The sequence below is a fragment of the Saccopteryx leptura genome, chromosome 1 (genome assembly GCF_036850995.1).
Source record: "Saccopteryx leptura isolate mSacLep1 chromosome 1, mSacLep1_pri_phased_curated, whole genome shotgun sequence".
Lineage (NCBI taxonomy): Eukaryota > Metazoa > Chordata > Mammalia > Chiroptera > Emballonuridae > Saccopteryx > Saccopteryx leptura.
In genome coordinates this window covers 33,447,311-33,472,528 of record NC_089503.1, presented here as the reverse complement: position 1 = coordinate 33,472,528, position 25,218 = coordinate 33,447,311, and the positions used below count along the sequence as shown (strand labels likewise).

At 34.2% G+C, this 25,218-nt stretch overlaps 1 protein-coding gene across 2 annotated transcripts in view; it reads right to left on the bottom strand.

Annotated features, from left to right (window-relative positions):
• KIF18A (kinesin family member 18A) overlaps window positions 1-25,218 on the bottom strand; it is an 85,268-nt gene that overhangs the window by 31,670 nt on the left and 28,380 nt on the right. For both annotated transcript variants that reach the window (XM_066364049.1, XM_066364056.1), the window contains exons 10-12: window positions 21,210-21,372; window positions 13,654-13,818; window positions 7,497-7,618 (exon numbers count right to left, since the gene is read on the bottom strand). In XM_066364049.1, coding sequence (XP_066220146.1) covers window positions 7,497-7,618; window positions 13,654-13,818; window positions 21,210-21,372 — 450 coding nt within the window. The remainder of the gene's footprint in view (window positions 1-7,496; window positions 7,619-13,653; window positions 13,819-21,209; window positions 21,373-25,218) is intronic.

Genomic DNA, 25,218 nt, shown 5'->3' with positions numbered 1-25,218 from the left:
CTTTTAGAATATTTCAATCAAGTACCGCAACATAGTCCTAATACATTATACAGCGTGGCAAGCATCTTGGGTGGGGATTACGAGCGTCAGCCCTGTGTCTCCGCTAGTCTTCACTTGCTTCTATATGATCTCAGATGAGGCACACCTGAGATTTCTCCGCTACTATGGGAGGATCCATTGGACAGCCACTACTTATAATATATTGTTTTGATAACTGAATAAGTTAAATACATATAAAAGCTTTTTGTAAAGCATAACTTGATATACAAACCAAAGATATTGTTATTGCTATTTAATACCATGAGATTAAAATGAAAAAATTAATACACTGTCAAATGATGAGACTAATTTTAGGTACATAGCATTTAAAAAACAACACCACCCCCCACCCCAATTTTCCTTTCAGTTAGCTCTTCATGAGCTAAAGCAATTGCTTTCAAAGCTATTCCAAGGAGTTACAGGGAGAAAAGCTATGGACAAGAATGGTGTGATTGGGGAAGCAATCGGACACTAGGTTCTCGGCTCTCATTCAAAATCTTCCCGATCACTGTCAGTCAGAGAGTACTGAAATTATTTTTTCATGTATTAGACTTCCATGTAGGTGTTCACTGAGGAAATGCCACAGCTAAATATTTATAAATTTATACACTCAATCAATGGTACCTAACTTTTAAATCAAGGAAGATGGCATCAAACAACATGAGTAATCTTAAAATGACTCAGTCCTCGTTCCAGTTGACTTACAACATCCAGGGGAATAGAACCATTTGAAGAATAAAAAGGTCAGTGGGAAAAGAATAGGCATTAATTTTAACACGGAAGGAAATAATTGCATTATTATTTAGAAGTCTTAAATATTTAGATAGCAGTATTAATAAGTAGTTTGTGATACTTTTCATTTTGGTGAGTACAAGTAGGAACCTATAGGAAAAAGTCATTAATTAGAAACTCAATAAAAACAATTATTTATTGAATATACCAATCAGTTGCTGTGCAGAGAAGAGTTGACTGCTATGTTTAGAAAGGCTTACTAGCAAGGCTGGCTGTTGGCTGGCATCTTGAACCTTAGATTTTAACAGGGTTCTCACCATTTTCGGAATTGGTGTTTCTCACTGTGCTTTTAACTGTTTGTACAAAGAATGTGGTTAATGCTGAATAATTGCTTTCCTTCTAGAAAGTCTGTTTTTGGCACATGCTAGGCAGAGGGTGCCTATATGAGCAGCTACCAACAAAAACCCAGTGCACTGTTTGTCTAATGAGATTCCAAAGTAGACAACATTTCACAGCGCTGTCACAACTTTTTGCTGGAGGACTTAAGCACATCCTGTGTGGGTCCCCTGGAAGGGGACACTTGACAGCTTATGTTTGGTTTTCTTTGGACGTTGTCCCATTCTCCTTTTCCTTTTGTTGATTCTGTTCTGCATGCGTTTGCTTTAATAAATCAGAACTATGAGTATAGCTGCAGGATGGGTCCTGTGAGTCATCCTAGTAAATCATCAAGTCTAGTGGTCATGGGGAGCCACAACATATGCTATATTTGTATGCATGTATAAATGTATTTATGCATTCATTCATTATTTTTTGATTTGATATGTATTTTATGAAATGATCCTTATAATAAGTATAGCTCACATCCATCACAAGTAGTTACAGAAATTTTTTCCTTTGGGATAAAAACTTTAAAAATCTTTTTATAACTTTCAAATATGCAACACAGTAATATTAACTGAAGTCATCACACTGTATATTACACACCCCCATGCTGTAACTTATTTATTTTACAACAGGAAGTTTGTATCTCTTGATTCTCTTCCCTTACTTTGCTCATGCATCACTCTCAGCTTCTGGTAACCAGCAATCTGTACTCTTTTATCAATGAGGATATCTTTTTTAAAAGATTCCACATATAAGTGAGATCATATGGTATTTGCCTTTTCCTGTTTGACTTATTACACTTAGCATAATGCTCTCAAGGTCCATGCATATTTTTTCGCAAATGACAAGATTTCATTTCTTTTTTGTAGCTGAATAATATAGCATATTCCTTATATCCTTTTTCTTTATCAATTCATCCACTGATACGTAGGTTGTTTCCACAGCCCAGCTATTGAAAATAGTGCTGCAATAAACACGGGGATGTGCAGGTATCTTTTCACATTAGTATTTTCATTTTCTTCAGATACACATCTAGAAGTGGATTTGCTGTATTATATGTTAGTTTTATTTTTAATTTGTTGAGGAACCTCCATACTAGTTTCAATAGTGGTTGTACCGATTTACATTCCCATCCACAGTGAACAGGGATCCCTTGTCTCCATAACCTTGCCAACACTTCTTTCTTAACTTTTTGATACTAGCCATTTTAACATTGTGACGTGGTATCTCATTGTGATTTTTATTTGCATTTCTCTAATGATTACTGATGTTGGTCACCTGTATGCCTTCCTTTGGAAAAATGTCTATATAGAACAGTGGTAGTCAACCTGGTCCCTACAGCCCAATAGTGGGCATTCCAGCTTTCATGGTGGGCGGTAGCAGAGCAACCAAAGTATAAATAAAAAGATAGATTTAACTATAGTAAGTTGTTTTATAAAGATTTATTCTGCCAAACTTAGCAAAAGTCCAACATAAAGTCCTTGGTAAGTCATTATTATTATATGCTTTAACTTGCTGTAACTCTGCTTTATAAATTTTATAAAGTTACTTCGCTACTTTATAAATCACCATTACTGTGGAACTGGTGGGCGGTTAGAAAATTTTACTACTAACAGAGATACAAAAGTGGGCAGTAGGTATAAAAAGCTTGACTACCCCTGATATAGAGCAGCAGCTCCTTTTTTAATCAGATTGTTTTGCTATTTTCTTTCAGTTCTTTATATATTTTAAATATGATTTGCAAATATTTCTTCCAGTCAGCAGGTTGGCTTTTCATTTTGTTGATGGCTTGCTTTAGCTATGTGAAAGCTTTTTAGTTTGTTGTAGTTCCACTTATTTACTTTGCTGTCAACTAAAAAATCATCACCAAGTTCAATGTCAAGGAACTTACTACCTATGTATTCTTCTAGGATTTTATTGTTTCAGGTTTTATGTTAAAGTCTTTAATCCATTTTGAGTTGAGTTTTGTGTGTGGTATAAGATAGTGTCCAGTTTCATTCTTTTTCTTTTTTTTATTCAGTGAGAGGAAGGGAGGCAGAGACAAACTCCTGCATGTATCCCAACTGGGATCTACCTGGAAACACCACTAGGGGGCAATGCTCTGCCCACCTGAGGCACTGCTCTGTTGGTCAACAACCAAGCTCTTCTTAGTGCCTGAGGCAGAGGTCATGCAGCTATCCTCAGGGACCAGGGCCAACTCGCTTGGATTGAGCCATCAATGTAGGAGGAGAAGAGATAGAGACAGAGACAGATAAATAGAGAATAGAGAGGGCCAGGGGTGGAGAAGCAGATAGGTGCTTCTCCTGTGTGCCCTGACTGGGAATAGAACCCAGGACATCCACACACTGGGTCGATGCTCTACCACTGAGTTAACTGGCCAGGGCCTAGTTTCATTCTTTTGCAAGTGGCTGTCCTCCACTTTTCCCAATGCCATTTCCTGAAGACTGTCCTTTCCCCATTGTATATTCTTGGCTCTTTTGTTGTAAATTAATTGGCAATATATGCCTGGGTTAATTGTTTTTTGACTTCTGTAAAAAATGACATTGAATTTTTTTAAAATTTAATTTATTGATTTTTACAAAGAGAGGAGGTGGGGGAGGAGAAAAAGGTATTAACTCATACTTGCTTAACTTTAGTTGTTCATTCCTTACTTGTTGCTTGTCATATGTGCCTTGACCAGGTAAGCCGAGGGTTTTGAACTGGCCACCACAGCGTTCCAGGTCGACACTCTATCCACTGTGCCACCACAGCACATGCAACATAGAAAGTTTGATTGAAATTGACTAATCTGTAGATTGCTTTGGGTAGTATGGGTATTTTATCAATATTAATTCTTTTTCAGTTTATGAGCACAGAATATTTTTTTATTTATTTGTGTCTTCAATTTCTTTCATTAATGTCCTACAGATTCAGTGTACAGGTCTTTCACTTGCTTCATTAAATTTGTTCCTAGGTATTCTATTATTTTTAATGCAGTTGTAAATAAAATTGTCTAACACTGTTTTTCTGATAGTTCATTGTATTATATATACAAATAATCTCCATACGTTTATTTTGTATCCTGCAACTTTCCTGAGTTCATTTATTTGGTTTAACAGTTTTTTGGTAGTCATTAGTATTTTCCACATATAGTACCATTTCATTTGCATATAATGACAGTCTGACTTCTTCCTTTCCAATTTGAATGCCTTTTCCCTTTCTTGCCAAATTGCTCTGGGCAGGACTTCCATTATGTTGAATAAAAGTGGCGATAGTCGGCATTCTTGACTTGTTCTTGATCTCAGAGGAAAAGTTTTCAGCTTTTCACCATTAGGATTGATACTACTGGTGGGCCTTTCATATATGGCCTGTATTATGTTGAGGCATGTTCCATGCTGTTGAAAGGTTTTATCATAAATGAATGTTGAATTCTGTCAAATGTTTTTCTACATTTATTGAGATGGTTATTTTACTGTTATTCATTATTTTGTTAATGTGATATGTCATACTGAATGATTTAGAATGTTAAACCATCCTTGGATTCCTGGGTTAAATCCCAGTTGATGGTGTATGATCTTTTTAATATATTGTTGAATTCGACTTGCTAATATTTTGTTGAGAATTTTTACATCTATGTTCATCAGGGATGTCAGTCTGCAGTGTTCTTTTCTTGTGTTGTTGGCTGGTTTTGATATAAGAGTAATGCTGGCTTCATACAACAGACTCTCCCATTTTTCTTAGAAGAGTTTGAGAAGAATTACTCCTCTTCTTTGAATGTTTGGTAGAATTCACCAGTAAAGCATCTGGTCCTGGATTTTTGTCTGTAGGGAGGTTTTAATTAGTGATTCCAAACCCTTACTAGTAGTAATCAATACGCTCAGACTGTCCTTTTTTAATGACCCATTCTTGGTATATTTCTAGAAATTTCTTCAAGGCTGTGCAATTTGTTGGTGTATAAAATTGTGTGGAGTGGTCTCTTATGATACTTTTCATTTCTTTTGTGAGTGGTAATGTCTCCTCTTTCATTTCTAATTTTATTCAATTAAGCCCTCTCTCTTTTTGTTCTTGGTAAGTCTAGCTAAAGGTCTGTCCACTTTATCTTTTTAAAGTACCAACTCTTAGTTTCATTGACCCTTTCTATTATTTTATTAGTCTATTTCCTTTATTTCTGCTCTGTTATTACCTTGTACTAACATTGGGTTTTGTGTGTTCTTTTTGTAGTTTCTTGAGATGCAAAGTAAGGTTGTTTAAGATTTTTCTTCTTTCTTGAGGTTGACATTTATTGCTATGAAATTCCAACTTAGAACTGTTAATGCTGTGTCATAAATTTTGGTATGTTGTATTTCTTTTTTCATTTATCTCAAGCCACTGTTTATTTCACTTTTGATTTCTTACTGGACTCATTGATCATTCAGTAGCATGTTGTGCAATCTCCACATATTGTAATTTTTCATTTCTGTCTTATAATTTAGTTATAGTTTCACATCACTCTGGTCAGAAAGAAATTTGATCTGATTTCAATTTTCTTAAATTTATTAAGACTTGTTTTGTGGGATAACATATGATCTATCCCAGGGAATTTATCCATTTTCACTTGAGATAACTGTATCTTTTTTTTTTTTTTTTTAGATGAAACGTTCTATATATATATCTATTAAGTCCATGACCTAATGTGTCAATTAAGGCTGATGTTTCCTTATTGACTGTCTGTCTGGATAACCTACCCACTGATGTAAGTGGTATGTTAAAGTGCCCTGTCTATTTTTTCCTTTATGTATGCTTATCTTTGCTTTATATATTTAGGTGCTGTTATGTTGGGTACATAAATATTTACATATGTTATACCCTCTTGCTGAACTAACCCCTTTATTATGTAATGACATTCTCTGTCTCTTAATACAATCTTTATTTTAAAGCCTACTTAAAGACTTCTTTAGCTTTTGCTTGTCAGGAAAATTCTTTATCTTTCCTTTAATTCGTAATAACTTCACTGGGTAAAATGTTCTTGGTTGAAAAAATTTTTTTCTTATAGCACTTCAATTACATATTAAATCAGCTTTTTGCCTCCACTCTACAATATCCTGCTAAGATACTCAACACCTCCATTCTTTTTATGTCATTTAATCCTTTCAAATTATAAGTGTTATAACCTATTTTAATATTATATATAAGAAAAATAAAGTTTATTGGGGTTCAATAATTTATGCAAGGTTATTTTGGTAATACACATAAGAATTCAAGATTAATGTCAAAACTCACTCTTTCTTACTATGAGGTACTGCTTCTGTTTGTAATGTGTTAGTTCATCAAATTCCTAAATAAGTAAAGAGAATTTTTTGGTCTATTTTGAGGCAGAAATTTATCTTAAATGTATTCATCTCTCTGTATTATATAGCGAGTACAGTATGGTTAAAATAAATTATTGTTTCTTTTATAATTTTAGCTCTTGCAGGTGGTTTAAATGCTAGTTAATAAATATTCAATGTCTGCTTATGGTATGGATATAGATTGTACGTGGAGATTAGGATGAGTTTGTATTCACAAAAAAATATCTCCACAAAGCTTTTCCTTTTCTTATTTTTAAAAATAACTTCCTTATTATAATTTCCCTTATAGCAAAAGTATAGACAATTAGTTACCAGTTATTTGAGAGTACTACTAGAACTCCAGTAGAATTTTTGACTAATAGAAAGCCCTAACAAAAATAAATTTCTCATTTTTCCAGAGCATGAAACTGACATTTAAGAGGTAAGCAACATATGCAAAGTAACAAAAATAAACACTGTTACACTTTTTAAATATTATGTTACTACAGACTAAAATGATGTTACTACTGATCTAGTAGAGAGAACATAAGTTACTGAACCATCACATAAAAATTGGACACCAGATATAAAATATATACATTTTTAGTAACTTCATTTGAACAATAGCAAAATATCATTCTAGACCTAAGAATGCTTAAACACCACCTATTTAAATATTCACTTGGTATTAATAGTGAGTGCTTCTAAGAGGAGAAATGGGTAGCTCGAAGACAGTTAGAAAGATTCCTTTTCACAACATAGGTATCTTTGGAATTTTGCAGTAAATGGCATCTGTTGCATAAAATAATTAATTTGAAAAAATGTTTTCAAAACTATAAAGCACTATAAAAAATTATATAGCTAGAGTAGAAAAACCAGCTCTTTTAGACTTTCTCAATTCTTTCTAACTCTGTATGTTCTGTTGCTCACAGGCACTTAAATATGATACCATGTAAATACTCAGTTTTCTGGCTTGGAAAAGTGAACTTCTATGCTTCAGGTTCCTAAGCTACAGTGTTAAAATTTGTAGAATAGGTAAGTACATGTACTACTTACGCCTCAGTTTGCCTATGTTGCTGTTCTTGAAGAGAAGCTAGGTCCAGCATATGTGTAATTTGGGCTTTCAAATCTTTGTTCTGGAGGTGCAAATGGTGAAAGTGAAGATCTGTATCGAGTTCCTGGGGGAAACAATGAATTATACATCAGATTCCTTTAAGAATGTAAAAATAAAATCAATTTTAATAAAACTTATTTTATATTGATGTCAATAGATTTAATTTTTTGCCTATGTAATGATATGCTTAGAAAGAGTTTGAAAAATAAGTGTTCTGGTACAGGTGTCTGTAACTTACAAGTAAGATAAGTTTTAAGGTTCCTCAGAAACAGAAGGTCAGGAACTCAAAAAAATTTTTTATGGTGACAGTTTCTTGGTCTATCTAACTTGTTCATAATACTGTGAAAACACCATGAAATAACCATATTTTGCTTAAATGTTACTTCTTTATAGAGGCTTTCCTTGAGCACTACATTTAAAGACAGATACTGTCCATCCCCAATAGTCTCTGTCATAGCATTGATCAGTAATTGTTTATATCGTGTCTCCTGGTGCTAGACTGCAAGGTTTACACTAGAACAGGGGCTGTGTCAGACTAGCTCAGTATTACTGCCTTACTTTACAGAGTCTGGAGTTTCAGGTAATAACAATTTCTTGCTTTAACTAAATCTTGGCATCAGCCTCCTACAGCAAGAGTGTGAAGAGGTTTTTTTGTAGGCTCCTATTTTCCTAAGACTCATTCATGTGTGGGTAGGCCCAAGTGCTATCTATCCTACCACCTAGAATTACTTATCTTTCCACAAAATAACTAAACTTTGAGTATATAAAATGTCAGCTAAGTGGTTACATTGATATACTGGTAATAATCCAATAGCATTCTCAAAATCTTTAATTGGGAAAGTTTTAGTGTATACAGTATAATGAAAGGAAGTGAGGGGCGGACACAACAAAACCGTAAAGCAAGAGAGCTGTGCCTGAGAACACCTTCCTGGGGACAATTCCCATAATCCACTTCAGCTTTTCAATATTCCTCATAACCTGCAGTTGACCATCAATTCTCTAAAAGCTTAAAGTTGTTTTTTCTTTCCTTTTTTTATAAATACTTCCTATGCCAGTGGTAGACACTATGATAGGAAAACAATTTCATTCTGTGTCCTATATATATTAAAGTGGGGGCTTATTTATACAACTCATATTTCAAGAAATACTGCAAGTATTTTAGAGAAAACACTCTTTAGGAATCAGTATGATATGGTTAGAATACTGGCCTGTCAGGTGATTTTAGAGATGGTCTCAGCCATAACACAAAAGCAACCGCCCAAAACAGGTCTTTATGGAGATTAATTTATTTGACTAAAATTAAGAGCTTGACTATAGGATCTCTTTAGTGTTTTAGAGTTAGAAAATTCAATGATCCTTATAGTGTAAATATATTTGCCAAATACTCCATCTTTTCTTTTTAATAACAAAAATCCCTTCTTTATATGCCTCCTCTGTCAATCTTATTCCTTTATTGTTTTGAATCACTCTTCTTTAAAAAAGGCAAATCTTAATTGTATAATTATATTAGTCAATTATGGGCCTTGGCTAGCTTGTCACCTTTGAAAAACCAAGTTTACAATTTGAGGCCTTTCTTGTCTCGATATGCCAATGATTAAAAGAGCAGAGCCAATTCTGAGAACTACAAGTAGGTTAGTAATGTCTGAAGTGAAAAATATAATGAGAGGTGATACATGAAACTTGAGAGGTATTCAGGTGTCATGCTAAGCCTGGGAAATCATAATAGAGAGGTTATATTAGGGAGAAAGAACTGAACAGTGATACGATCAGAGTTACATTTTAGAAAGCTCATTTTAGTTGCAGCAGAGGGAATGAATTGCAGTGTAATATGAACGAAGGCAGAAAGACCAAATGTAGCAGTTCACTAATGGAAGCGGAAGTCTGATTTAGGGTAGTGGAGTGGGAGACAGAGAGAAGTGCATAGATGTGAGAGGTTAAGAGGTAGGATAATGCGGGAGGGTGCAGCAAAAAGGCACCAATTCGAAAGTCACAGTATTTGAGTATGCGTCCAGAGTTGTATGACTGTGGATAAGTCCTTTTACAAAGTTGTATCTCAGCTTTCTTATGTAGGATATAACACCTTGTAAATAGATAATTATTTTAGCTATAAAAACAGCCACAGAAAAATGAACTGTGAGTGGAATTAGGCTGACAAGAATGGAAACAATTTAACTTTTTTCAAATTATAACCATGCATTAAAATACAGGACCTAAACATCAATTCTAGATTCATATTTAGGTGTGGAGAAGTTCTGCTTAAGAGAATTATAGAAGACATATTGCTAGATTTGACTATATTTAAAAATTAAATTTATTGAAAACAACCCGAGCAACATTAACTTTCTAAATCCTACTAAGTAGACCAAAAGGAAAAAACAAAATAGGAATAATAATGCTGAAAAAGAATAACATACTATTTTTTTAAATGGGAGATTATGATAAACATGGGAAAGCAAAGGCAAACTAGTTAATTTCTATAATTTTTTTTCATCTTTAATATTAAACAAGTTCTTAAGTACTTCTCTAGTTGAAGCTGGTTCATAAACCAGAATAATTATACAAACATTAAATTATAATATGAATATAAATAAATTAAGGCTATTGTGAAAATACTCTAGTAATAACATTTAAAAACTATATATATTATTTTTAAGTGGATGTACGAATGCCACTTGAACTGTACACCTAAAAATAGTAAAAGTGGTAAATTTTGTTTTATTTACCACATGCAAAATGTTTAGACCTTTCATGAGAAAGTTTTTGCTCACTAGAAGAGCTAAATATTCTATCAGAACATCATGACCATAAGTAATAGTAATATAGAAAACTAAAGAATCTAATAATTATTTAAAAATAATGTCAAAAATTTAACACTTTAACATTTAAAATCTTAGTAACTTTATGTCATTTAGACCAGTGGTCCCCAACCTTTTTTGGGCCATGGACCGGTTTAATGTCAGAAAATATTTTCACTGACCGGCCTTTAGGGTGGGATGGATAAATGTATCACGTGACTGAGACAAGCGTCAAGAGTGAGTCTTAGACGAATGTAACAGAGAGAATCTGGTCATTTTTAAAAAATAAAACATCATTCAGACTTTAATATAAATAAAACGAAAATAATGTAAGTTATTTATTCTTTTTCTGCAGACCGGTACCAAATGGCCCACGGACCGGTACCGGTCCGCGGCCTGGGGGGTTGGGATCACTGATTTAGACAACGCTTGTGTTGAGAATATGACTACTTTAGACATACATGGTCTCTAACAAATAAGTGAAACAAACCAAAAGCTACTATAAACATTCAGTGTCTATTAACTTTTCAAGAGAATTGGCTCTTGTACATTGAATGAGAAACACTCATTTGGCCAGAGAATCAGCCGTTTTCTCTGAACACTTTCTATCTAGAACATGGCTTGGGTGCTCTGATGGAGACTGCTGCATTCTGTGATGAGCCTTTCCAGTTTTAGATGCCTCACACCTGGCATGGAATTTCAAAAGTTACATTTTCTAACCTAGATATTCCCTATTATAGCTTATTGATTAACTATTGTCTTTTTTTTTTGGCTTATTCCTTTTAAGTCATATAAATATGTCCATTGTACCTCCTTAAAATGAGTAGAGCATTAAAAAATGTGTTTATGTTTGTCTAAACTAGATATTCTTAATGTTGTAGCAAAGGAAAGATGTCTTTAAAAAAAGGCAAAATTACATGAATGTGACCTTCCCAAACTCCCACCCAAGAGAAGATCTATATTGCTCTGATAAGATTCTTAAAGGTATCCACAACGCAAAAAGTCAGAATTACTGTTTCGAAGGAAAAATGGGAAGTGGATTTTATAACAGCCCACTCTGCTGCGCTTCTTTAGTACACCTTCATTAGCTATTGATGTCTATTAGTGTTACTTAGGGTATGATTGAACTGTTATTTATCAACCGTCTATTATGTGTTGAGTGGTACTAGGCCTTTGCACACAGTATTTAATTTAATTTCACATCTTAAATATATTTTAAAGATGAGAAACTAAAACAACTTGCCTCAAATCATACAATTAGTGTTAGAGTTAGTATTCAACATAACTATCAAGTAACAGAATTACTAAACACTCCAACTCCAAAATGTATCCTCTTTCCAATATTTACATGCTCTCTGTAGGGAATATTCTAAAGTGCTTTATCAATTAAGTTATATTATAAAATATCATTAAAGTACATGCTGGACTACATTTAATTCCTAATCTACTGAACTGACAGGTATGCTTTCAGCAAAATATTTTGAAGACTTCTAGAATTACTGAGGTATAGATTACATTGTTGGCTGGCTCTCAGTGAATCTCCACACGATGAAACTATTCATTCTCTGTTTCTGTTGGTCTTTGGCCTTACTCTTAAGAAACAGGGTGTCTGCTGCTTGCTGCTCGTGGTTACCTACTCTTGCTAGTCTCCTCTGTTTCCAGTGTGAGCTTTAAAACACACACACACAAACACACACAAATGGCCATTTACAGTGATTTCTATGCAATCAGATAATCCATTTTCCTGGTCATGCTTCACTGGCTAATATCTTTGAATTATAATAAAAAATATTGACACCTTTGAATATTAATGATCACTAGCTGCATCCATTTGTTACTAAATATTTTAAACTTTATTTCACTGTTTCAGTGTAGTGCTTTTCTAGAAATTTGAAGATTCTAGGAATGGATACCAATTAGCTGACAGAGAATTTCAGAAAAGCAACATCAAAGTAAAGTTGCTCCTCCTTGACAAAAAGAGTGCAAAGAAGTTCTTTTAAAATATTAAGTATTTAGTCAAAATTAGTTATTTTGTAGCAGCTGTCTGCTAGTTGCTTATTCAATATTTATTTACCTCTTCTTTTTTATTAAGAGAATTCTAATTTTGCTCTGGGTGATAAATGTGTCCCATAAAAACAGTCACTGCTCCAAACACCTTTGTAGCCAGTGATAGCTGTGTGGCAATTCTAGCTATTAAGATAGGTCTGTTAGGAATTTTTAAAAAAGATTTTTTTTTTCTCCTTCATGCATTCTTTCTTTCCTCTTCTTTTAACCTAAGTCTGAACTTGAGACTGAAGATAGAAAAGTGATATTGCAACTATGACATGACAAGTATAATGATGACACTGATGACATTTTGGAAGTAATGTAGTAGAAATGACCTGCATATTCCCAAAACTTACTATTGTTAAGGGAGCAAAATATAACCTTAACTTTAAGATTCTAAAATAAGATTTCTGTAACCTTGTGACTGAACACAATTTTTTCCTGATTTAGCCATTAATAATCATTACCCATCACTACTTTTTATAAATACAATCTTTTGCCACTTTAGGTAGAATATCTTGTTTAGTACATTCATACATGCAAATAGCTTTCAAACCAGCTTTCTTTAGCCATGAGACCAGTAACAGTGGCTACATCTAAATTCTTTTTGCACAAAATATCAAGTATTAAAACAAACTAAAATTACCTAAATGATTATTCCTCAAGTATAGTTTGAAATATAATTAGCTGAACTCAAGAGCCACCTCCTAAAAGAATGCAATCGCTTTAGAATAACAGCACTTAAAAGTAACTTCACTCTTCTGAAAGTAGAGAAAAGGCAAACCTAGTAGATAATTAGCGAGGTAGGTATATATTCAATAAAATTAGTCAATTAAATCTCAGCGATGGAGCAATAGTTGTCCTATAAAAGATACTCACTGAAGAACGACACTGAGTTCAAAGAGCACAGTTCTAATAAATCTGAACATGCAGGCACCTTGTTTTTCTGTATGCGCTATTCCAGATACAGTACTTTCATCAACACTGAGGCAACCTGCTCCGCCAGCAAGAAGACTATGATTCAATGAAGGTTCAGATGCTGTTTAGCACTTTTAAGCAATAAATTACTAAATTAAGGTATATTATACTTAATATAATGCTATTGCACATAACAGACTACAATAGAGTATAAACGTAATTTTTATATGTACTGGGAAAAATTCATTTGACTTGCTTTATTGCGATATTCACTTTACTGGGGTGACTGGAAATGAACCCAAAGTATCTCCAAGGTATGCCTGGATAAAGCTGTCTGTACCTTTGGAATATGACCATTTTGATTCAAGAATCTCATCTCGGTTTCAGTTTTATGGAGCCAAATAGTATTCTCATGAAATTGCTTCAATTCTTCCTCTCTTTTCTTCTGGAGGTAGCAGCGACGAGTTTTCAACATTGCAAGTCTATGATCTCGTTTGCAAGTGGCCTGAAAGAACAATGCATTTAAGTCAACCTAATTTTCAAGATAACTGATACATGTGGTATTAGTAAAGTAGTACATTTTCTCACAAGGTGCTAATGTAGTCTATTAATTACATGTTGAGAGTTTATGGCTTTAAGAAACACAATGGCCAAAGTGAAGATGAAAACTTTTGTTTATGTGTGTGTGCTAAAATCCATTCCTTCAAATGTTTCATTTGAAAAGTCCATCCATGATCTGATAAGTTCCATGATTTCTTTATTAAAAGTTAAAATCGACACATGCCCTATTCTTGTCTTCATTCCTATTTGAAAGAGGTGAAGAAATAGTGGTCCACTGCTCTGGTTTTGCCTGTAAGGCCTTTAGCTTGGCTGATGAAAATGATAGAAAATAGAACTTATATCGGAGTGGTCAAAAATATCAGATCTTACCTGATGCATAATGGATATCTGGAATATTTCTGGTGTTTAACCTAGACCTGAAACGAGATCAAAACTAGCTTTCTGGGCTCTTACTCTATGGGTCTTGCATATCATAGGCACTGTGGGCTAGAGCAGCTTAACCTTCTGGGTTATATGCAGAAAAGACACTGAACTCTGTAATCATCACATGATAGCCAGACCCAAGATAATCAATCTCCAATGAATTAAAACATATTCTGCCGCTGATTTTTTTTTATATTTTTAATTTATTTTTTTTTTACTTTTATTAATTTTTAGAGAGGAGAGAGGAGAGAGGAGAGAGAGAGAGAGAGAGAGAGAGAGAGAGAGAAAGGGGGAGGGAGGAGCAGGAAGCATCAACTCTCATATGTGCCTTGACCAGGCAAGCCCAGGGTTTTGAAATGGCAACCTCAGCATTCCAGGTCGACGCTTTATCCACTGCGCCACCACAGGTCAGGCTTCTGCCGCTGATTTTGAAAGTAGGAAATTACATGAATAATAAGAATAATAAAAAATAGCAGGAACTACATTCGAACTTGATAAAAGATCTTACTCTCTTTAGGAGCTAAGTTCTTTTCCTTACTATTTTTTTTATAAAAGATGTATTGACATTTTTGGGAAAAGCGAATAATTAAAGAGATTTGCAAAAATGTGAAGGAACATCATTCTTCTCAATCTATTTGTTTTAGAAAACATAATCAGTTATTTTTCATTAAAGTGTTATTTATGTTATGCAATGGGTTACTCAATTATTTTAAATTAACACAAATTTATTTAAAAAAATAACTTATTTAAAAAGAATTCATTCAGTCATTGTGAGAGGGGCAGAAACACTGAGTTACTTCTGTAGTGCCCTGACCAGGAAAGCCCCCAGGCAACGTTCCCACGCCGTGGAGGACACTTCAACCAGTGCAGCTATCCAGCCAGGGCTTAACTTTTATTGACTTTTAGAGAGACATAGAGAAGGGAGAAAGAAGGGATGGAGAAGGGAAGCATTCATTTCCTGTTTTACTCAGTTGTGCATTCTTTGGTTGCTTCTCATGTGTGCCTGATTGGGGATCGAACCAGCAATTTTGTCGTTTCAGGATGACAATCTTAATCGACTGAGCTAACTGAGTCGGACCAATGCATAATTATTTTTAAAATAATGTCTTTTTGTAAATCTGTTTTAATTTCTAATATAGTAATATTGGTAGATGGAATCCACATAAACTAAAGCTCTTTGAGGTCCCAAATCATTTCTTTAAAGCAGAAAGGAATCCTGAAAGCTAAAAAGTTTGTAGCCACTGCTATAGCTTGTGCCTTCTTGACTTTCTTCTAATTAACAGGTTTGAAAGTGTAGGCAAATCAATTTCAGTGGGTATCAGTCACTTCATCTGAAAAATGAACTTTACCGGCCAGCCTGAAGAAAGGCAGTTAAATCAACTTGTCTTTATTTTGTTTCAACAATTATAAATGTTGTAGGTACTCTTTCTTAGAAATCAGGGCAAGAAATGATCGGTGGGTCTGATGGCAGTCAATATTTAATACCAAAAAACCCCTTAAAAATTATATTTTTGAGTATTTACTTGTATTTTTCATCAAATGTATCCTCTATAGTAGTTCTCTTTCAGGACATTTTCCATCAGAGTATTCCTACTGAACTACTGTTCTAAAGTAAAGAACAAGTGTTTGGAAATAAATTCTAAAATATGCATGTTAAACCCAGACATTAAAGTGAAATATTTCCCATTAAGGTTTCAAAGAGCTTTACATATTTTATTAACAAAATTCCCAGAATTCCACAAAAGGTCTTGAACATGAGCATATTATTCTAAAATTTGGGTGTTACTACTGCTTTGCACGAAAGTACCACAAACATGGTAAATACATTATTGCACTAAAAATAATATGCAGATTATCTTAACATGGCCATAAAATTAGCCAGGAGCTTCACTTGAGTATTAATCTCAGAGTCCATATTCCAGAACCACTTCCAGTTGCATTAATGCTATGAGATTCTTTTAGCACTTCTGATAATAAATCTCTTTTTGGAGAAGGTCCAAGAGCGATATAAAATTCCTTACTTTAGCAAGCAGTTTAATAAGAGTCAACTTTGACACTTGTTGTATAAAAGTAAACAAGAAACAAACAAAACACACACACACATACACAAACAAACACAGCCTCTAGATATTGCCCTATGTTTTTTAATAGTTTAACTACAACCAATAACCTTAAGAGATTTTATCTTCATTGTTTACCTAGAATCATAAAAATACCTATAAGAATTGGAACATATGGCTTGAAATGACCAAACCTAAGAAATCATAAAAAACAAGTGGGTTGAAAAAAGGCTACTAAGCAGAAGAATAAAATGAAAACAGTAAAAAATTAAAGAAATGAGCCAAACCCATTCTACCACTGTGTCTTAATCTTTCTAAGCACTCACATTCAATATTCAGTGGGGTTAGTAAAACAGTAAAATAACATTATTTAAATTAGTTTGGGATTAGACCTAATTTCTTCAGTGTACTAAATAATACTCAAATGTTTAAAATACCGCAGTCTGATTCTAAGCTCCAATAATGCACTACTCCTTTGCTGCAAAGGTTGTCTTTTTTTTTTGTTTCTGACAGAGATAGAGTCAGAGAGAGGGACAGATAGGGCCAGACAGACAGGAAGGGAGAGAGATGAGAAGCATCAGTTCTTCGTTGCAGCTCCTTAGTTATTCAGTGATTGCTTTCTCAGATGTGCCTTGACTAGGGATGGAGGGCGCTACAGCAGAGCGAGTGTCTCCCTTGCTCAAGTCAGCGACGTTGGGCTTCAAGCCAGCGACCTTTGGGCTCAAGCCAGCAACCATGGGGTCATGTATATGATCCCATGCTCAAGCCAGTGACCCTGTGCTCAAGCTGGTAAGCCTGTTATCAAGCTGCATGAGCCTGGCTCAAACCAGCAACCTTGGGGTTTCGAATCTGGGTCCTCTGCTCTATGCACTGTGCCACCGCCTAGTCAGGCTGCAAAGACTGGGTTTTGACTACAAAAATAAATTACAGAATTCCTGCCAAGTAATGTTCCCACAATCTGACCCACTGACTAGCCTATCTTTCTGCTTGTCAATAATTCCCAAAATTACAAATATGTTTCATATCATGTGTCATCCCCAATCCATTCATAGTGGTTAGCTCTAGCAACTTCAGATATAAAGAAAAAGAATATGGCAATCAGTCAAAGGGATCGGGAATTGACAGGAAGTTTTGATAAGTTAAATTCTTCTATACACACAATCCCACAAAAACACTGTCCTCTGGTCAAATTGATATCCTCTCCAGAATATACTATTTCCTTTGTTTATTTCCTCATTGATATTCTCACGCAAGGCCCGTATCTCATTTCTCCACCAGCAAGCCTTTCCTAACCACCTTAATTGGAAGCCACTGTTTTCTCCTTTGAATAGCTATAGCATTTATAGTACTTATAGCAGAGCAGAATGATTAAGAGTGCAGACTCTAAAAAAGAAAAAAAGAGTGCAGACTCTGAGGCCACACAGCCAAGGTTTCATACTGTTTCAGTCACATTAATTAGGTATATAACCTAGACAACTCACTTGAATTCTCAGTTCCTCTGCTGCTCACTAATGGTGATATATGGGCTCTACCTCACAGACTCGTGAAACATCCTGAGTGAATCATCCCACGCAAAGGACTTGAAAGTGTCTGGTAAATAGTAGACAATAATACTAGCTGTTTTTTATTTTTGCAGTTCTACTACTTAAATGACAATCATTTAGTGCCTTATTTTTATATTATTTTATTGCTTCAACTAGCTTATAAATAATTTAAGAATATACAATGTTTCATACTTTTCTTTACCTATATTGTGTCGGCTATAAGGCTTTTCAATAAACAAGTGTTTAATAAAACCTGTTGTTAGGTTAAGTTATTAAGTCACTATCAGCTTCCCATGATTGAATTTTCCTTTTTTGCCCCCAAGAAATAAATCAGATAATTACACCTTCAGATAAATGACATTTATTTTATGGATACTGAAACAAAATTGAAAAAATTATAATCCCTGCTAAAAGTTAATCTACGAATGCAAATAATTGAGATAAAATATATAATTCTTAGATAATTATGCAATATAGCACTATTTCAGAATTCCATTTAGCGAACATCTGACAGTGGTTCACAACAACAAACTGATATATTAACTATATCATTTATTCTGTTATTTGGAAGTCATTGAGGTTATCAAAAACACTGGTACGTATTTTGCAGTTCAAGAAAGTTAAAGTACACATACAGTGACAAATCTCAAAGATGTAAGTTCAGTTTTTTTCTGCCATTAAATGATGTGAGCACATTTTAAATGCAACTTGAATACAGAATTAGAAATAAATTTTCTGTATTCAATACATTATTATAAAATATAGAAAATAGGCACCATGCTGAATATTTTCTCTTGCACATACTTGTCTTGCATAAGTGAAACTTTCTACCCTGGTCTGGCAACCTCCATTCCTTAATAAGGTCTTTTTTCTATGGCATTAGATAAGTAATAATTAATGTTTACTCAGTAAATAAACTAATTTTGGTAATATAGTTTAACAGCTGATAAACTGGCATCACTGATACACTGATAAATACTTCATGATTAATTTCTTGGTATATCATCTTTCCTATTTCATAGGCTGAGAAAAAACTAAAAGGCTACTTATTTTAAGGCACTATTTAAAATTTGACAGCTATCAGACATTAAAAAATGTAAAAAGTTTTATATATAATTATTACTTCTGAGAAAATAGAAAAGGAAGAAAACACATTTGGGGTGGCATTGAGGACTTGGAAGTTATAAGTGAAAGCTTTTATATCTGAATGTACCTCATGCATTACCTGTGTAATTAAATTACATATATAAATACAAAAATTAACCTTTATCATCAATGAACACCAAAACTAAGGCAAATAATAATCTAGTATTTTCAAGTTTATTTTTTTGATTTTCATGATGGCTTTGCATATGTCCCGGTATACAATTTTATTTTTATCATGCTTAAAACTCTTGCTTCTTGAATTTACATCTTATTATTCCCAGAGAATTCTGAGCTTTAAATTTTTCATATTATAGTTTGCCCTTTTGTACTAATATATCTGTCAGATTATCTATTAGAGAAATGCATGAATTTTCAGTCTATCTTTCATGTAACATCTTGTTCACATTTGCTATCTTTTTATCCTGTGATTTCCTCAGATGTCCCATTTCCTTAATTCTGTCTTCAGCTATATCTACCATGCAAAAAGCACAAGGATAAGAGCACAGGCTCTGTGCTCTCTGAACTCAGCTTTCTTGAGTTCAAATCGTAGTTCTGGCACCTATGAGCTCTGTGACTTCGGGCAAAATAAATTCCATGCGCCTTTTCTCCTTACCATAATTATGAGGATAAAAATATTAAATAATACATAGAATTTTTTTAAAATTAAATGAGTTAATATATGTACAATGCTTAAAACATTGCCTAGTACTGAAACTATAAAGAACATTTTAAAATTTCATTTGTTCTCAGAAATGGTTGTTATTTTCTATCTTTGATTCATTTATCTTTAATTCCTTTTGATGGCATCACTCGTTTTCATAGTTTTTATCAGACTGCTCTATTACCTCATGTTTTGGCTATTCCGCCATATTTGCTAAGTCTGATTTACTTATGAAGAACTCTTCTACTATGTGTTTGGAATTTTGGGCAGTAAGTTCTCACCGGTGGTTTGAGGGTTTGTTTCAGTAGGCTTATTTTGCACTGGTTCTGCCCAGTTCCCCATAGATCATCACTGGTCTGATACCATTTTCTATGTTAATTTCTCTCCTTAGAAATTTGCTTAACAAAACACATGGATTGTAAAAATTCAAATCTCAAATCCTGTGAAAAGTAAATCTATAATGAAAGTCTTCCAATGAGCCTTTTTTTGTACCCAGGATTGGTTCCCTGTCTTCATGTGCTAGTTGGTATCATGTTTTCTCCTGGCGTACTCCCAGTTTGAAGGGTATAGGCCTCTGAGGTTCCTGGCTTTATGTGCAACTGTCATGTGTAACCCCATGTTCTCCCTTGGGTCCGTTATGCAAGTAGTGGTGTACAGTAAAGCCAGGGTAGTAAAAGTGGTTTGAGAGCGTGGAGAAGGAGGGCAGTGTATTACTTGCATTAAATAGTAAAACTGACTACAAGTTGGTCTGCATGTTTTAGTACCATGCTGTGGAAATTCTAACAATGTCAGTGATAAAATATTCTTCCTTGGGGAAAAAAAAATCTGCTATTGTTCTAAGTTGTAAGCCATTGTCTGCATCTGATGTAGACTGCTCCCACGGCCCCACCTTCGGTCCTCAACTCTACTTGAGTTTGTTAACTTCATGCATGTTCAGCCTTTCACCAATCCTCACAGACACAAGTAGCCACTGATTTTGTTTCTTACACACTGAACTATGCCTTTAAAACAATGTTTGCTACATATCTTCCAGAACAGTGGCAGTCAACCTGGTCCCTACCGCCCACTAGTGGGCATTCCAGCTTTCATGGTGGGCAGTAGCGGAGCAACCAATGTATAAATAAAAAGATAGATTTAACTATGGTAAGTTGTTTCAGATTTATTCTGCCAAACTTAGCGAAAATCTGACATAAAGTACTTGGTAAGTAATTATTATTATATGCTTTAACTTGCTGTAACTCTGCTTTATAAATTTTATAAAGTAAATTTACTTCCCTACTTTATAAATCACCATTACTGTGGAACCGGTGGGCGTTAGAAAATTTTACTACTAACAGAGATACAAAAGTGGGCGGTAGGTATAAAAAGGTTGACTAACCCTGCTCCAGAACATCCAGGTGGTTACAGAGAATGGGTGATAAAGTAACACTGCCTATCAAATTTTTAGAACTGGAAGTTCCCATGTTTTTACATTCTTTAAAATTTAAAAGTTGTTAGATACCTTTACTACTTTGTCTTCAGAACACATCATTTCTATTTGTTTATGGCACTGTTGTTGATAGAATGACTTAAGTTCATTTTCTTTAAGCAACATTTCCAACTTCAGATATTCTTGCCTAATTTCTTCTCGATTCTGGAACAAGCAGTTGAGAATTTCTTGAAATCTACAAAAAATAAAACACATTTAAGAATGCCACTAATTTTGTGATAGACGATAAGTTTACTTAATGAAACGAATGAACAAAAGATATCCCACTCATAGTGAGAATGATTAAAGGCAAACAGGTTAAAGCGATGGTTTCCTATTAAATTACAAAAATGGTGGAAAAGGGTTATTAACTATTTTTACTACATTAGTCCTCTCTCCTTCAAGAAAGACCATGTTATTGAAGATATAAGTATAAGGTCTCTGTTATTAGTTACATACTGTATTTTGCTTAGCAAAGCTAAAATATTAATTTTAGGAAATGGATGATAATCTGGTGCCTCCATTGCCCCCTAGGGAAAGAGAGATATCCAGTTTTTCGCTTTAGAATTTGTTAGAGTAAAAACACACCATGAGGTTAGGTACACCTACAGCGTGGCTATGAGTCAGTGACACTGGCCATGACCCAAAACATCCAAATTTACAATGTGGTAAACCTAGAAAAGCCACTATAGTGTGTTTCCTCCAAAGGGCAATATAGATTTAGAGATTTAAAGTTGGGGGGTTTGACAACTATCTCCTCCAAAAGCATAAAGACCTCAAGCTGAAAAACTCTGAAAGCCCTAAGATGACCCTGAAATCCTGCATCCTCTGGGTCAACAGAACATTTGTCACATCAATATTGTAATTTTCTAAAAAAAATATTTACATTTTAAGTCATAGATCAGTTCTAAGCTATAGCAACAGTATAGTTGCATATAAAAAAAACTTCTCAAAGAAAAATTAACCGTGAAGCCTTTAAAATAAAACTGTAACAAAGTATATGCACTTGAAATCAAATATACTATGGCCAAATTTTAGATATATTTGTAAGGATCTGTGGTAAAAACGCTGCCAATTTACGTCAGTAGTCCTTAATGAAACTCTATTGGGAATGAATATAAACCACAGCACATTGACTTTGCTGCAGTTTTGTCAAACTGATAAATATTTCATAGGAAGTATGTACAGACATCGCAATTTCATTGTATTATATTACAACAACGCTAATGCCAGTAAATGAATTGATAAGTTATCTTTAGGTTAAAGCCAAAGATAATTTCTTAGTTTTCTTTAACATTTTACAAAAGGACATAGTTAAATGTTTGTTAATTTTGTAATTTTGTGGGGGCAGGCTTATTTCAATCAGTGGTGTTTAGTGATTAGGATGAAAGGAAGGAAATTGGTACCAAAGGTTGTTAGAGAGCTCCCTAAAAAAGAAAAGCTATCATTTACAAACAGCGTTTTAAGGAATTGACAACCATTTTCTAGTCATTTAAACCATTCAAGTAACTAGAGACCAATTGTTAATAATTTTAGATGACACATGCTGAATATTAAATTCTATACAATTTTCTTGGTATAGTCACAAGTTTTCTAATTACTCTGCATAAAGAACAATCATATTTCCTTTTTGAATACTATCTTTACAAATAGCTTTGATAGATATAAAAAACTATATTTTTCCCTTTTTATGTATTTAAAATTCATAAATATGTAAATTTTAAAAGATATTTTGCAAATTCATGACATTAAAAATGTTCTTTGTAACAGTATGATTGATAAAGTTATTTCATGTAATTCTTTTAGAACATAGTTACTTTTGAAGGAAAATTACAAAGGCTATGGGGTATACTATTCTATCATTATCTTCTTCTTCTTCTTTTTTTTTTTCCTGAAGCTGGAAACGGGGAGAGACAGTCAGATAGACTCCCGCATGCGCTGGACCGGGATCCACCCAGCACGCCCACCAGGGGCAATGCTCTTCCCACCAGGGGGCGATGCTCTGCCCCTCTGGGGCGTCGCTCTGCCAAGACCAGAACCACTCTAGCGCCTGGGGCAGAGGCCAAGGAGCCATCCCCAGCGCCCGGGCCATCTTTGCTCCAATGGAGCCTTGGCTGCAGGAGGGGAAGAGAGAGACAGAGAGGAAGGAGGGGGGGGGGTGGAGAAGCAAATGGGCGCTTCTCCTATGTGCCCTGGCCGGGAATCGAACCCGGGTCCCCCGCACGCCAGGCCGATGCTCTACCGCTGAGCCAACTGGCCAGGGACTTCATTATCTTCTTTATAAATACAAGTAAATTATTCACATGTTGCATTCTTTAAAACTCAAAGTTTTTATTGTTGATTAAGTTAGGTTGAAATGTGAACAGTACCCAAACAAATGCTTATTTCATAGCTCAGGCCATCTCCCTCCTGAATCATTTTAAAGAAGAAAAGGTTCAACAGTGGGAGCAATCAGCTCTAGAAGTCCACTAATTTGTGAGGTGTGAGTTGGTAACCAGATTTGGTTCATCAGTACTGAGCCAGTTCCATGCAAGTGGTGACTCCAAGTCCTCCAAGCAGTTGATGACTTCTTTAATTTCCATGAAATTTGCACCAACAAAGAGATAACTGGATGCGTGAGGACCAACTCCACATTTGATTAACAAATAAAATAACTGAACTACTAATATGTGTATGTTAATTAAAAGCTTCCTCTGATAAGACTAAATCAGTAATAAAGAATCACTTTTACTTAAGTTATTTTTTTAAGATAAATTGGTGGGATATAAGAAAAAGCATCATAAGACTAATAAAATAATTTTATTTTGACAATAGGTTATTGAAATTAACAAAACATAATTTAAACACTTTGGAAAATCTCCAGTATAAACAGAGCTCTTATACTGTAACAACATAGGCTAACTTTATGCTAGATGAAAAACTGATTCACTGTCATTGATAGAAACAACTGTTTAATTCTTTTAATATTTGTGAAATAGCATATTATGGGAGCAAATGGATTAAGATTTAAAAGAGATGATTTTTAATAGTTCTTACTCTTATCTGACAATGAGAAAAAACAATATCCCACTTCACATTTCAAAGGATTGTTGTAATGATCAGATAAAATTAACATGGCCTTAACATTAACCAAAAACTATAAAATTATCTACAAAAAATTATTATTATTAGAAGTTATCTTAACACCTGGGGTAAACTAAGGCAGAATTTTTTTCCCCTAAATCAAGTATATTTCATATAAATTCTACATACAAATCCAAGTTCAAAAAGGTGTCACACTTGAAACTAAGTTGAGGTCACTGTTGATTAGTCTTTCTTATGTACACCAACACAACCTTTATGAATCTAGAGTCCCAAAACAGAGTTAATAACCAATGGATTAAGTTGTGCTTAGTTTTCTAGTCTAACGTGTTATCATTATGTTTTCTGTTATATGTTTTCATAACGTGTTTTCTGTTATGAAAACTGGCTCTAGGAAATGTCAACTAAGTTTAATTTTACTGAACTTTAATCAAAGTTGAACAGATCTCTACTGCAGGGCCTCTCAGAGCCTTTACTATGCTGATATATTTTGGAAATCCTTTAGATTCCTTTAGGAGTAATTTCCAAACTTGTTTGATTCAGGAATTCCTTACTGTCTTCTTAGTACTACTCAAGAATCATAGCCTTAGAAACATCTAGAAAATTTGGAAAATTGTCTTAATTGTTTAGAGGAAAAGTACTTTTGAGTATTACATCCTTAACAGCTCTCTTTTCTTCTAAATTTTACCTATGAAGGAGCTTCTTGTGAACCTATCAAAATTCTGTATCTATTTACATCATTGAGAGATGTTCTTTCAAATAATTAGCCATTTAAACTCATTAAGTGGATTATTATGAGTTATATATAGCCAAGAAAAGATAGATAAAATTTACATGAACTGTACAAATAATGATAAAGCCAGAAGCAATCACCTGAATGTGTCCCCTAAAATTCATGCTGAAAATGAACACTCCAGGTGATTAGGAGGTGGGAACTTTGGGAGGTGATTAGGTCACAAGG